This window comes from Solea solea, chromosome 1 (genome assembly GCF_958295425.1).
Source record: "Solea solea chromosome 1, fSolSol10.1, whole genome shotgun sequence".
NCBI lineage: Eukaryota > Metazoa > Chordata > Actinopteri > Pleuronectiformes > Soleidae > Solea > Solea solea.
Window position 1 is genome coordinate 43,154,746 of NC_081134.1, and position 14,661 is coordinate 43,169,406.

Consider the following 14,661-nt stretch of genomic DNA (forward strand, 5'->3'; position numbering starts at 1 on the left):
TTGTTTAGTGGTTGTCGTGTTTGTTAAATGTGAGCGCTTGTGGGTTTCAAACCATAGAACTGTATGTAAAAATGGACGCAGTCCCGTTTTTGAATCCTTGAGATGTTGATGTTTCGTATAAGTGGAAGTTCAGAGGCATCACCTGCAACCAGAAACTGGATTATACCAGCTGTCAATCACACTGGTATCTACTTATAAAGTGCCATACTTTATTGTCTATTTCCCCTCAATGGGAACATAATTTACAAAATCGTCACCATGTTCTATTGAAGATCAAAAACTAGTGATTGAGACATATCAAGAACATTTTTACTGATGTTATAAAGTGGAAAGTGGTCTCATTTTCCCTCATCCCGGAATCAGACTACACAAATTCTGGCCGTTTTTCAAGTGATTTGGTTTTGACTAACACATTTCCAGTGTCGGACGCTGCTGCTGCTGCTGCTGCATTCAAACTGTGTTCTCAGTATATGATTATTTCCTGGAGGTCCATTTTTATATAGGATCTAAGTATTCGACTGACGTCACCTGCAACCAGGCATCTATAGACCCTTTGAGAGCTACGTCACAGAAATGTGCGTGCACAGTTTGGGGTCAGAAAACACACTTGTACCATTAACTTGTTGGCTGTGAAAATAGAACCAGCAAGTTCTTCAGAATCCCAACAGGATCTCAAATTTGCCAAGCATTAAAAAGAGAAGACTGGGGTGATGCCACTGCATTTGTAGTGCTCACTTCATTTCATGTAAGTTATCATTTATCAGCTCTTTCTGATGCATCCTTGCTAGGCTTGGAACGTTTGTATACAATGAAAGGGTCTATTGGACGACACAGACTCAAATGTGCCACATGTAATTGTCTATTTTCCTCTAAATGGGAACATATTTATACAAATTGACATCAGGTTCTTTCGAAGAAGACCTGAAATGTGTCATTGAGAACATTAACTCCTTGGGAATATGTTTACTGGTGTTATAGATCAAGTGAGAAGTTGGCTAATTTTACCATGGACTTCCATTCAAACCTTCTTTTTACAATCAGCACAGTTGCCCCCTGGTGGTTGACTGCTACATCCATCATATCTATGGTTTAAATAGGTCCATATTTTTTGGTTTCCTCTTCTTCCTCTCCATGTTTTTTTTATTTGCTGGGGTTATGATGTGAGGATAGGTGACATGGGAGTATGAAAACAGGATGTTGGTGAAATGTACAGATTCATCTTACTCTAAAAAAATAAAGGTTTAACAAACGCTTCTTCTCACGCTCTCTATCGCTATCTCTCGCACACACACACACACACACATACACACACTCTTCCTCAGACCGACAGCAGGAACTGCTCCTGCTCAGGTGGTTTCTTCACCCAGGTGCCGAGTCCCGTTTCCTGCAGGGACTTGAACCACTGCTGCTTCACTGTCTGGTAGGGACGCGCCACCATCTTGGCTTCGCAGTACAGGAGCTGGTGGTCCTCTGAGCCGGACACGTGGATCCCCAACTGGTGACGGTGAATGGTGCAGAAAAGGAGAAGCAAGTGAATGTGAGTCAGGTAAAATAGACACAGAGATATGAAGATACAGGGAGGGAAACGAAAGAAGGGTAAAGCTCGGGCACAGAGGCTAAAGGTTTCTTGGGGTGGGTGAGGACAGATAGGCAAAAACAAAACGAATGAGCCGGCACAAATGCATCTGAGTGGGTGGGGAAGGTGGTGTCGGTGGTGGTGGGGCTTCAACAGCTGTGTAATCTCCCCATTTAAATTTCACAAGCAATTGAACATTCTCTGTGCTTTTTGTGCGTTCCTATTGTCGCGAGGGGAAACAATGAAGTTGAGCAGAGAAATGAGTGGAGAGAGGGAGAGAGAGAGGGAGAGAGAGAGAGGGAGAGCAAAAGTTTCTTTTGGAGATTAGTGCGACTGCTCTTGCGTGGCCCCTATATGCAGCGCGCGGGGAGCAGTTAGGGCGGGGGCCTCCTCGAGTACTCCTCCAAATAATTATGGTTTCACAGTCATTATGCTTTAACGGCCGCCATTTGGCGACGCAGGCAGTGTCTGTTACATAAAGTTTCAGAATGGAAATGAAAGTACAGCGGCTGGGGTCTGCGTGCCGCCGTTAAAGATCCATGCTGCCAGGTTTTGATAAGCCGCATGGACAGCAGATGTTGCTGGGGTGACAAAATTATCTACGGCAGAGAGGAAATTCCCCATATCCTTAACAGAGCGTTAACCTGCAGCCACATGGCTCTGTGACTGAGTTTAATAGGCGCACACGTGTTTGTGTGTGCGCACGAGTCCCGATCTGAGTGAATAGTAAAGCACTCTGATGAAACATGTGACTATTGTTTGCGCTCACGCCAATTAAAGTGTTCATCTTAAACGGAAAGATTAGAGATTTTTGGAGTGTGGCACCGACTGAGCTTTACTTTACTTTAGCCACTTAATTTAGTGACTCAGTAAATTAATTCATTTATGCCTGCAATAGTCTACAGCATCTAAAAAAAAACATATTTGCTGCTTTAGCTTGCCTTTTAGACTGCTTTTTACAATTTGAAATTAATGTTTATAAAGCTCTCACTTCCTGCACCAGAGACCATAGAGATAATCTGCGATTGTACTCAATAGCACGCAGGTATCATTTAGCATCTGCTGGTTCCATCAGTAACTTCAAATTAAACCTAAATTATTTATTCTGTGACTTTCGTGTTTCCCGGTTTGAATTGATTGATGCAAAGTTATCAAAGAGGCAGCAGTAAACCAGCAGCTCCTGCGGTTCCTGTACGCTAAAAACATTGATTTTCTCTATGGACTTTGGTGCAGGAATGTAAAATGGTTTGCAAACTTTTCTGTTTTCATAATAAAAGGATGTCTAATGTAACTACGTCACATTCACCCGTCCTCGCAAGAGTTTTACTTATTCCAATATGATCAAAATATTTGAATAAATATATGTTGTGACCATCAATAACATCTTCTAGGATCTTTTATTTACTGAAAAATGTCATTATTTAGTGTTTAAAGAATTAGTAATACAGACAGATAGACAGACCAGCACTTATTTTTTTCCCACTTCCCAAAACCTGAACCTGAATCACCTTCACATTTTCCACTGTGAAAGGCAGTTGTTAATTGACATAACAAGAATTGTGCATGCTGGTATTAGCGCTGCAAAACCGAGGAATGTTACCGCTGTGCTTCTTCTACTGTAAAAACTGTTTACTGTGAGAAAAGAGTAGTGAGTAGTGTAGACTCAGGGGAGCCACTGGTTCTGTCAGGATTTCACTGCTGCATATTACATGTTTTTATACTATAAACTCAGTATCGGAACACGGATCATGGAGTCACCTGGATCATTTTACATTATGACAGTGTCGGTTAGGCTGACAATAGGCTTCAAATCAGTTCAGTTTTGTTTCTGGTTTTATGAGGTTTCCACAAAGCCAAATGCTCCCTGTGTTGTTGTTTTTTTATTGTTGATTACTCCTCTTAGGTCTCTGCACACTGATGACTAAGCTGAGATCGTTTCATGCTCCTGCACATCTTGGAAATGCGCCAACTGCCTGCCACCTTACACTGTCTTTGTATTTTCCCGGCTGCCTCAAATACAATTGAGCCTCTAACCTAAAGTGTTGCTTTGAAGCGTCCTTTCTGGTAAATTTCATTTAGTCTGCTCTGCTCTGACGTTAACTTCCCTCCCTCTGCCCTCACCTTGCGGTAGAGTCTACTCCAGCGGGTGAACAGTGCATGTTTGCAGAGACGCGAGGGAGTCCCCGAGTCCCGTCTCCGTCCCGTGGCAGTGCTGACCACCTCCAGCTGTGCGTCACCCAGCGTCCAGTTGACGCTCACGCACGAGGCCTTACCCGGCTGCTGATACTCGGCACTGCTCAGCCCTGCGGGGACGACAAAACAGCAGAGAGAATGAATAGATGTGGGTTGTTTGACCGTAGCTTGAAGGTGACATAGACCGGAAGCTCCAATTAACGCTGCGTTTGTGTGTGTATCTGCGTCATTACCGCGTTTATGAAACCCTAAAGTTTCAGAACAAACAGTTCAGCCACTGCTGAGAAAATAGTGTTGTATTGTTTTCCTGGGCTCTGCGAAGCGGATCGACACTTCCTTAATTTGATGTCGTCATCAGAAATCCTCACCACCGTAGCGCCTCCCGGTGCGGGCACTAGTCCGGGCACATCCGGTTGCGTACATTCAACCGCAGAAGAAGAAGAAGAACTAGTCTCGTTGTAGCTGCTGAGATGCAGAGCATCCACCGTGCCAGAGAGGGAGCTGTGTATCTGAGAGCTGGCCTATCTATTACGTCACTTCCAGGTACCTGGCCAATCACAGGACAGTAGGAAAGCTCTCGTTGGCTGGCCAATCACAGCAACTGTTTGGTCTGAAACAGCGCGGCTGACGAGAGCGTCAGTGAGGAGATATTTTGATCGGCTCGTTTGCAGCGATTAGGAGGTTTTTAATCATGAAAACAAGTTAATATATGTAAGTAGACCTCCATAACTAACATATATGTGTGATACAAGCATTCTATGTCGCCTTTAACATCGAGATCTACTCCACGGGTGATCCAGACGCAAAACATTAGATGAAAGTGTTTCAAAATGTGATTCATTTGTGAGTATCTGAGTGAAAATGTGAAACAATGTGTTTTTTTTTTTTTGTTTTTTTACTTTCAAACCTCCGCTGTGCTGTTTCGTTTAACCTTCCTTCACCCTTCCCTCACAGTCTCCCTGAGGCTAATGGCAGACATAAAGTTTTGCAGCGCTGCAAAAGCCAAGTCAACCTGGGCCTGAAACTGCAGGGCTGTTTATATGAAGCTTTGATACACCCTCAGAGAGAGAGAGAGGGAGGGAGGGAGAGAAGGAGGGAGGTGAGAACAGGAGGACCATTGAGCACAGAAGCAATGTATTCCTGTTGTGTCTGCTCCTTCATGTGTTTGAGTGTTGTGTACAAATAAGATCTCTAGTCACAAACATCAACTCTTCTCTATAATGGACTGTCTGCCTCTCTGTCCCACCCTCTTTGGATGTTTCTCTGAAATGATTTGCCTCAGTAACAAAAGCAGACCAAGCCTTCAGCGAGGGGAGAGAAACAGAGATTGAGGGAAATGGAGAGTAGCAGTTGGACATGGGGAGCTCGGCCTAAGGAGGAAATGTAGCTGAAACAAATTAGGACCAAGGGCAAAAATGTCCAAGAAAAATAGTATTACGCATTAATAACTCGGGCCGCAAGCAGCACTGAACGGGCCCCTCACACCCCCATGCATGTTGGGGTGTGGAGCCACCACAATTGCCATTGCATGGCACTAGAACATTTTAAAATGTGTTTTTAATAGGGTTTAGCATGATTATTTCATTATTTGCTTGATTATAAAAAGTCAATCAGTTACTGTGACTATTCGTAATATATTAAAAAGATACCAAACAAACGTGTTATCAATTATTGCATGTATGAATGAATGAATTAATAAAAAATAAAAAAATCTACTCTAGTGCCTATACCTCATTTGTGGTGCATCTATTACACAAGATGGCAGCGACAGCAAGCATTTAGTTAGTGGACTTCAGGTGAATTTTTAAGAGGTTCCTTGAATGCATCTTGAAGCTGCTCCTCTAAGCTCAACATGCTGTAGATTCCACAGGGCTTATGAAATGTACCACGGTCTTTGATTGCATCTTGTTAGCTGCTTCCATTAGCTCAACACGCTGTGAACACTTTCCTAGTTTTTAACTCTAATTCTTGCAGTTTCTGCAGGTCCTGATGTTTTTGTGCAAAAGTGCATTGAAAGGGTAAGTGAAAGAAAAAGAAAAAAAAGATGACGATAATAATCATAGCGGACAGAGGTGATGCTAGCTCTGGCGGGCCCCAGGCAAAGAAGCTAATTGGGGTCCTTCACCATGCCTCCCCACCCTCCTCACCTGTACACCCTAAGCCTGCATAAAAATGCAATCAGTGCTTATTAAACTTCATGAACATTTGTTTTTAAACATGAAGAACTCAAAGCTATGCACAAAAACAGTTGTTGGGTGGGTCTTTTAGGGACTTCATGGATGTCGTCGCAAAATATATCATTAGGACCGGCTCCCGGGGGTCCACTTTATGTTTTTTGGGGGCCCCTTTATTTATTAACATTTGCCTCACATGCCTGTCGTGTCAGTGCGCCTCTGATAGTGGATACAATTGGGAGTCAGCACCAGTCGATCTAACTACAGGTATAATAAATAATAATGCAAGAAACTATTAAACATATATATATATATATATATATATATATATATATATATATATAAATATATATACAGTATATATATAGAAAGAAGCAAACTGCACATTAGATTGCAGGAAATGGCCTCATTACGGAAATAACTCCACTTTGTAAGAGAAAGACTTGTTTCTTTGTTGCTTATAAACGAAACAGGTACAGTGGAAGAAATGTTGTGTGCAATATGTGTCACACTGTCACAGACACGTTTTCATGTTACATTTGTGCTAACAATGGGTGACAGCTAAGTGCTGCTCTAGCGTTAAATCCACACTCACTCTGTGAAACTGTCTTCAGGAAGGAAGCGCTGCCTTGGATTTCACCTTCACTCTCAACCCAGTTATTTGTTATATCAGGAGGCTTCACAGAGAATCAGCAGACAGATTCTCAGCGACGACTGAACAACAGTTGCCTCTGATCTCGCCGTCTGACAGACAGCTTGTTATAGTACAATACCTGATGTACAATATCACAGTACATGCCTGCAGATCATCTCCCGTCTTGCCACAGTCATTTTCCCCATCCTCACTCCTTTATTCACCAATCTCAGCTCTTCTCTTCTGTAGCACCACAGAGCTGGAATGAATTGCCTGCCATGGAAACAATCCTCCAAGTCTCTTATTACCCATCTCCTCTCTCTTGTGCAGACACAACACTTTGAACAAAAGACCCCCCCGATCCATCCTGCCTTCTTCTTTTCTCCTGCTCCATTCATGGCTCATTTCATCCATTGAATAGACTTGACTTCACTGTTTCTCTAATAGCCAGTTTGATTTTTCCCTCATTGAAGACTTGATCAATTTCTCTTCCGGGAAGTGTTTGGCACACATGAAAGAAGCAGAATAAGGGATTCATAGACATACAGTATGCATATTTATGACTATCAAAGGTGTGTAAAGTAATGAAAAAGATCTCTTCTGATTTTGTCACCCCACAGGAAAATGTGTTACTATCCACCGTGCCAAAGTTGAATGATTACAAAAAGTCGCTAAATGTAGAAAACTATAGATACATTAAAGATAATGAATACAATTTAGCAACATTCTCTGCTCTGAAACACTGGGGGCGTGTCCACTGCGGGAGCTAAACACACACACACACATTCTACAAACATCATTTTTAGGGAGGACACACATAATGAGGGGCAGCCCATGGCCTAGTTGAAACAGAAATCTGAGTACTCAATCCACATTACTCCCAATTGATTGGGTTAATTGGACACTCTAAGGTGACCCAAGCCATGGGGTGGACCACATCCAGGGTACTCCTGGTACCGGTCCCAAGTGCGGACCAATGGGAGGGTCGTGTCAGTAAGGGAACCTGCTGTAAAACATCTCTGATCTGCTGTGGTGACCCATAGAGAGGGAGAAGCTAAAAAAATACCTATACCCTACCCCTATAGCCCCTTAACCTAACCTTAACCATTACAACTAACCCTATCCCTTAACCTAAACCTAACTATAACCCAAATCCTAAGGTCTAAATGTCCTCACAAAGATATGATTGACTCAAAATTCGAAATTAGGACCAAAGAAGCTGAACGTTGCCGTTTGTTCGTGTTTGTACAGAATATAAATGTCAACGCACCGGTATCAAACAACTTGCTTGCTTAAAAACAATGTCAGCGGTACCTGCAGCCTCACAGCAGGGGTCTGCTCCTCTTTCTGTTCTTCACCTCAACTCAATACCTCATCTTTTCGAATTTTAAATAAAGCTTTCCTGTGTATTTCTGCACTGAGGTAAGTCACATTTCCGGGACAAAGTCATCTCAGCTATATAGCAACCCAAAGGCAGTAGTGCAGGGGCAATGCAGTTACAGTGGCGATATATAATACACAGTTGGTACGACTTATATTTTTTGTTTTGCATGTTCAATTTTGAGGATAACAAACAAAACATATTTTCTCATCTGAAGAGCAAAACTTTTGGGCAGTGGAATTCCTGCACCACTGCAGAATTTCATAATAATGCCGCTTCGTCATGTTTATGTCATCAAAGTCTTTTGATTTGGATATTGCACACGGTTGCATTGATCATTGTTAGATTAGTTGTGCAATGCCTGGCTCGTGATATACAAAGCAAGCTTAGCTGATACTAAAATGTGACGTCAACAGACTGCCGAGTGAGAGTGCGACGTCCAACACAGGAATCTAAAAGATGCCACTAAATCCTACACACTGGTCTTTAAAGCTGGTAAAATGTGAAATGATGTCATTAAATTACTGTTGATACATACAATATCACATCACTAACAGTGATTATGTGAAGTGGCAATGGAGTGTAGGTGTGAAACGAGTATTATTTCTCAGCCAACAGCAAAAAACCCCAACCTGTTATTAATGTTTACATTCTCTTTTGTTGTTCTAAATGCCTTTAATCCCCAAAATGACAAAGCCTCGCCACAGTTTCTGAAAAGACTGAACAGCAAGGACGAGCGCGAAGGACACGCTAGTCTGTCGATGTGTTTGGTCCTCGGGGGTTCAGGTGTGGCTGCTTTGGCTGCTTGTGATAAGAGAGGGGCTCCCTGGGAATTTCCTCCGGGGGTGTTTGCTTTTAAATAACCCTGGACACACAATAGCGCGGAGCTCATCAGAGTCGATGAAAGGACGGAGGAGGGGATGAGAGGGAGGTGTGTGCAGATCTGCACACAGACATCTGAATGCAAGCGGAGCTCTCTTTTTTTTTCATTCCATTCCTGACTTGCTGTCTCCCACTCCTCTCCTCAGCCTCACCTTTCTCACTCTCTCTCTCTTTCCGAGCTCCCTTCAGATTGAATGGCTGTCTGATAAGGACTGTGATTACATTGATTTGGTGTAGGGCCATCTCCACTCTCCGTCCGTCTTCCTCCCTCTCGTCTCCTCCCCTTCCTTCACCCTTCTACCCTTCAATAGACTGTTGCTACTCAAGGCAGTGCAGGTGCAAAGACCTGACAGATTGGGACACAATCTCTGTGAAAATGAGAGGACAGAGTATTTGCAGGAGACAGAAGAGACAATTTCAAAATTGGAGCATCACACGTAGATAATGTGATTGAGAGTCAAATTACAACTGCATGTATAGACATTTCCCACCCTCAGACTTTTTAGGTGAAAGGATTTGTATTTGGCAGAAGTTGAAGATAAAATACTATCCTATTTTATTGTTGCCCCACAATGGATCTTTTGTATTGATATCAGGAGATGGGTCAACTGTACGGAAGTAATTCAGTGACGTAAATGATCCACTGACGCTGAGAAACAGTGTACAGGACATTTTGCAGCATCATTCTTGTGTTAATGGGGGGAAAAAGGCACATTATCATTGAACATAACGTGTACTTACTGAGTTTTTGGAGTGAATAACTTAATATTCTAACAGAGTAAGTATGAGTGATGAACAAATGGATCATGCTGGACCATGATTCAACCGATATTAACTGCAGCTTGTAAAATCTAAAAACCAAAACCTCAATGCCCGACAAGTCAAATGACTCCATTAAATAAAGCAAATCATGAGAAATGCTCACTGGGGCAGTGATCAAGGGATTCAGTGAAAAAAACAAAAAAATTCATCACAGCTATCATCACCAGAGGACAATTCAGCACAATTATCAATCTTGATGAGGATAGGCCTCACAAAGTGTTCATCCTCTTGGCAGTCAATTACCCGGAGCAGAGCCCCACAACACAAAGACTTCCTGTGCCCTTCAATAAGTTCACTGGGAAACTGAGACAAAAAAATCAAAAATCTGGCATTAAATTTGGATTTATCCCATTGTGTGCATGTGTCAGGATATAATGTGTTTTCTTGTCACCAGTCTTTGTTCTTATCAATGATCCCCAGCAATAAAATGCGTCCTACATTGTGCCGCGTCTCTGTCGCACCGCTTCTCTTAGTGGCCTAGATCTGTGATGGCTGATGCAGTTTCTACGAGTTGGGTGTCATTCAGTATTCATGTTCACTACAAACAAAAGCCTGGGGTCTCAGTGGAGCCCCGGAGGCAGAAATAGCAGACAACTTATTGCCTGTTGGTTGTCTGACTGGTACAGTGTCACTGTAAAGAAGCAGGGGTACGTGGGATTGTCATTGATTTGGTCTGGAGGCGACAGAGGGAGGGAACAATCTTTCACTTGACATCTTAAATAATTTGGTGTATTTCCTAATTAGATTGTGTGTGTTTCAGTGTATTAAAACTTAAATTTAAAACTACTCTAATCAATGTTACATGTGTGTTATTGCAGTATATCACTACAAGATCTCATAGCAGTGTAGCTGCTAAGAAAATAGAAAATAGAAGTCTGTATTTTTTTTAGTGCTTTTCTAGGCTTGATGACTGCGTTACACTGCAGTTCTCACTCATCAGTCACACATTCAGTCAACTTTTTCTATCACAAATCCTTTATACCCAATCACACACTGCCGGCACAGCCATCAGGAGCAGTGTTGGCTTAAGTGCCTTGCCCAGGGACACATTGGCATGTGCATTAGCGGACTTTCTGGTTGAAAGACAACTTGCTCTACTGCTGAGCCACAGCTTCTGAATCATGTCGCTGATTTGTAATAGATGCAACGATTCCTCATTCATTCCTAGTCTGCACCTGAACCTCTGTCCTTGCTCTGTTGGTGTGTTTAAGTCACGGTATAGTTCGGTTTGGTACAGTATGGCACGATTTGGAGCAGTAAAGCTGGTCAGGCTTGCGTTTCAACTGAGAACAGTACCTTTACTTGGTAGGCGGAGAAGACTCTGAGAAGAGTGTCATTTAAAGACAGAATTCTGCTTTCAAGTATGGACCTTACCAAACGTCTGTGTCTGTGTATGTATGTACATGTCTGTAAAAGTTGCTTTTTCCTGCCAATTCCCTATGTCTCACCTCAAGATAATGTCATTTGAGAATGCATTTTGAATGTTCAAGACCGCCGCTGATTGCATGTTCAAGCCAGGCACCACTCCACTCGTCTGTACCCTCCAGAGACTCTCCGGCTGCTGTGAACACGTTTCACGCGACATGACGACATGTCACTGTGTTCTATTATATCTGTATCTATTCTCGTCACCTGTCAACAAATGTGACAAATTCAGGTCATTTCGTTTGCGTTGCTCCTTGGGGGTCATGCACATCTGTGCAGTTTTAATGCACAGTTTTCCGTTTCTTTAAAAAGCGTGCACTGGATTAACCATCGTAACACAGACTTGTCCTGGTTGCCTGCAGCTAAGTTACTAAGGACCCTGAGCTGACAGTGGCATCTTCCTATTCTCAATGTATTTCCACTAAATCACGATGTTACGCGTCAGACTGTGTGTGTCATAGTCGTACCGCTGAGCAGGGGCTGGTTACGTCTGTATGTGGTGGGCAGTGGGCCGAGGCGCTCCTGTCTCTGGTTCAAAACACGGCCCAGGTGGCCTGTGTGGCGCAGGCTGCCGACGGTCACGCTGTGCAGGTACACCGGCTCCAAAAAGTGACTCAGCAACGCCCCCTGCAGGCCCAGGACGTTCCATCTAAAAGGAGCGAAGAATGAGAGGGAAGACGGGGGCGAAAGAAAGAAAATGTAGTTGTGGGCCGACAATGTGGGTGAGGAAAAGAAAGGAGGAATGAAGGATGGAAAGAGGAGGAGATAAGTGGACAGAGAGGTGGGGGAATCAGGGAGGAAAGAGGAGAGATGGGGAGTAGCTTTAGTGACAGGTTGAAACAATTTGATCATTATCTTGATGTGAGACGTGATGGACAGACACACACACACACACACAAACTTGTTTTTTTTATATTTTAGGGAGGACACATCTCAGTCCTTAGCCCCTTACCCTTAACCATCGCCATCCCAACTAAGTGCCCTAACCCTAACCTAAACCAATTCTAATCCTAACCCTAAAATGTCCATTAAATGTGTGGGGGCCAGATAAAATGTCCCCACAAGGTCAGAATGTCCTCACAGACATAGGTTTGTAAATTTTGGACCTCACAAACATATAAATAAACACACGCACGCACAAAGAAACTATTATCACCAGCAACATCATCGCTGCCAAAGGTCAGCACATCAGCATTCACGTCATGGAGCAACACATTACCATGTGCGCCTTCATCAGTGCTGTTGGGGTTAATGCACTGCAGGAAAAGGAGGGTAAAAATAACTTCCACAAACCATTTGCCTCAGTGTTTGTTTTTTGTTTTTGAGGGGGGCGGAGAATCCACAAGTGACACAAAATCACTGTGGGGCTAATCCTGCCATGCAGCCACAGCGACACCTGATACTGTAGCCAGCTGGTCATGTGCCACCTACTGCTGAAATCCCCTCTATTTAACCAGCAGATGCTAATTTATGGATGGAAAATGATAATTACCTTGTTTATTATCATTGCTGCCCTTCACAGAGAGGGGGAGAGAGGGGGAGAGAGAGAGAGCGGCTTCTCCGTGTACGTTGAACTAATGAACTCACATCTGAGGCACAATCACAGACTTGACAATATGCTACTAATTTTCCCGTCATTGTTCTTTTTTGTTCATCAGTGTCTCTTTATTTGCTTGTTTATTTCGTTTTTCGCTTGTCAACTTAATAATTACTCAGTACGGCCTCGTTCACCTCCCGAGCATCGACAATTAACATCAGCGTCTCTCTGGGAGCCCCCGCGGAACGTGCTGGTGAAGCAGCGTCCGCCTTCCTGCGCTTTACCTGCGATCTGTCAACACCATCCATCCTCCCCTATTGGACATAGAGGGAGGAGCTTTGTTTAAGCATACACACACACACACAGACACACACACACAACAAAACAGAAGCAGTTTAGCCTGAAATATTAATTTTCCCAGAAAGCGACACTGTGAATCAGAAACATCTTCTAATCTCATGCAAGAAAAGAGCCATCTGGCTCGGGTGTGTGAAATTAAAGAGGGGAGAGGGCCTCTGTTCTCTCTCTGCCTCCCTCCCTCTCTCCCTTGCTCTGTTTCTCCACATCTATCCTTTCTTCCTTCCCCTGGTAAACGCCGACCATTAAAGTAATGTGCTCATCTGCATAAAACTGCAGTGGAATGGAGAACATCATCGTTATATGAGAGCCATTTAGGCCCCTCAATTAAATCCAGCTGTCGACTTCAAATCAAATATTAGCAAAGGAGCTTCGGTGGGCTCGGCTTAAGAAAACAAAACGATGTTCATCAGGTGAAGTGACAACGAGATGAGGCGCCAGCTATTACTGCAAATGTTTATGCAGAGGCCACAGATCCTAAAGCTCAAAGCTGATCCCACTCTAATAAAGTGAAAGAACTAAAGTGTGACAGACGACAAAAAGAGGATCCAGGGGATCGCTTAAAGATTGCGCCTGTGTGTGTGTGTGTGTGTGTGTGTGTGAGTTCCATCCTCCACCCTGACCTTGATAAACTGGCCCTCGGTGACCCACTCACTTTAACGACGGCCACCGATCATTTACAGCGATAAAAACAGGAAAAGAAAAAATGGAAAGAGAAGAAGCTGCGTCTGCTGTCTGGCCTGGTGAGGTGGAGGGGGGAGAAGATGGTGGCAGAGAAAGAAAAGCAGCATGTCCCTTCTCCTTCCCCCCTCACTCTATTTTTTTGTAAAGTAATTGCTTTCACCCTCGTTGGTGACCTGGGTAGATTTAATCACACCATCTCCAGCCTGGGCCAACTGAATCAAATTGGTCAAATTAACAGTGGCTCCATAGGAGAAGGGTTCACCTCTCTTCTCTCTTCTCGCTCTGTGTGTGTGTGTGTGTGTTTCTTTTCTTTTTTGTCTCTCTTTCACACACTAGAGCAGCTCAGTTGTGGGTCTGTATGGCTCAGTTGGCACAGTGTGGTTCTTACTGAGTCCAATTCATGGGTTCAGTTCCTGTTGAGGCCCAGTTATGATAAAACAACTGTGAAGATATTAAAAACTGGCTTGAGAGAAAGTGTAGAAGTGAAGAAATATCACTGGTGAGAACCTTCTCTGTGTAGTTTTGAATGGGTCAGCAAGTATATTTGGAAGCATTCGAACACCCGGCCAAAACATTATATCTTAATGAGGCAAACCCTGCTTTTCCTAATCATCGTTTTTCCTCTAATCTAAACTATTCAATCTTGTACAGAAATGACACATTTCAGAAATGTGTTGGTTTAAAAAATTCCCTTCAATGGGCCACAGAATGTTACTCGTGTCTTAAAGTTGCTCTTTTTCTCATCTTTTTTCAGAATAAAAGCCACTGAATTGTGAATGACTATCATTTTTGTGGAGATAAGCAAATCATTAAAATCCCATTTTTTGAATTCATCTACAGCAGTGGTTCTTTTTATACCAAGTGCCACCTGAGAAAATATTGAGCCCTTGATGTAGCACCATTGTCGCCAATGTTAAAATACAGTGGCGTAAATCTGCCACAGACTTTTCTGCCCTCCAGTCAAAATTCCATGTTTTGTATAATCCTCTACGTTAA

At 43.2% G+C, this 14,661-nt stretch overlaps 1 protein-coding gene across 1 annotated transcript in view; it reads right to left on the minus strand.

Annotated features, from left to right (window-relative positions):
• Positions 1 to 743: 743 nt before the first annotated feature.
• adarb2 (adenosine deaminase RNA specific B2 (inactive)) overlaps positions 744 to 14,661 on the minus strand; it is a 179,324-nt gene continuing 165,406 nt past the window's right edge. The window contains exons 8-10 of the mRNA XM_058644435.1: positions 11,555 to 11,736; positions 3,698 to 3,879; positions 744 to 1,495 (exon numbers count right to left, since the gene is read on the minus strand). Of these exons, the coding sequence (XP_058500418.1) occupies positions 1,319 to 1,495; positions 3,698 to 3,879; positions 11,555 to 11,736 (541 nt within the window). The 3' untranslated portion in view covers positions 744 to 1,318. The remainder of the gene's footprint in view (positions 1,496 to 3,697; positions 3,880 to 11,554; positions 11,737 to 14,661) is intronic.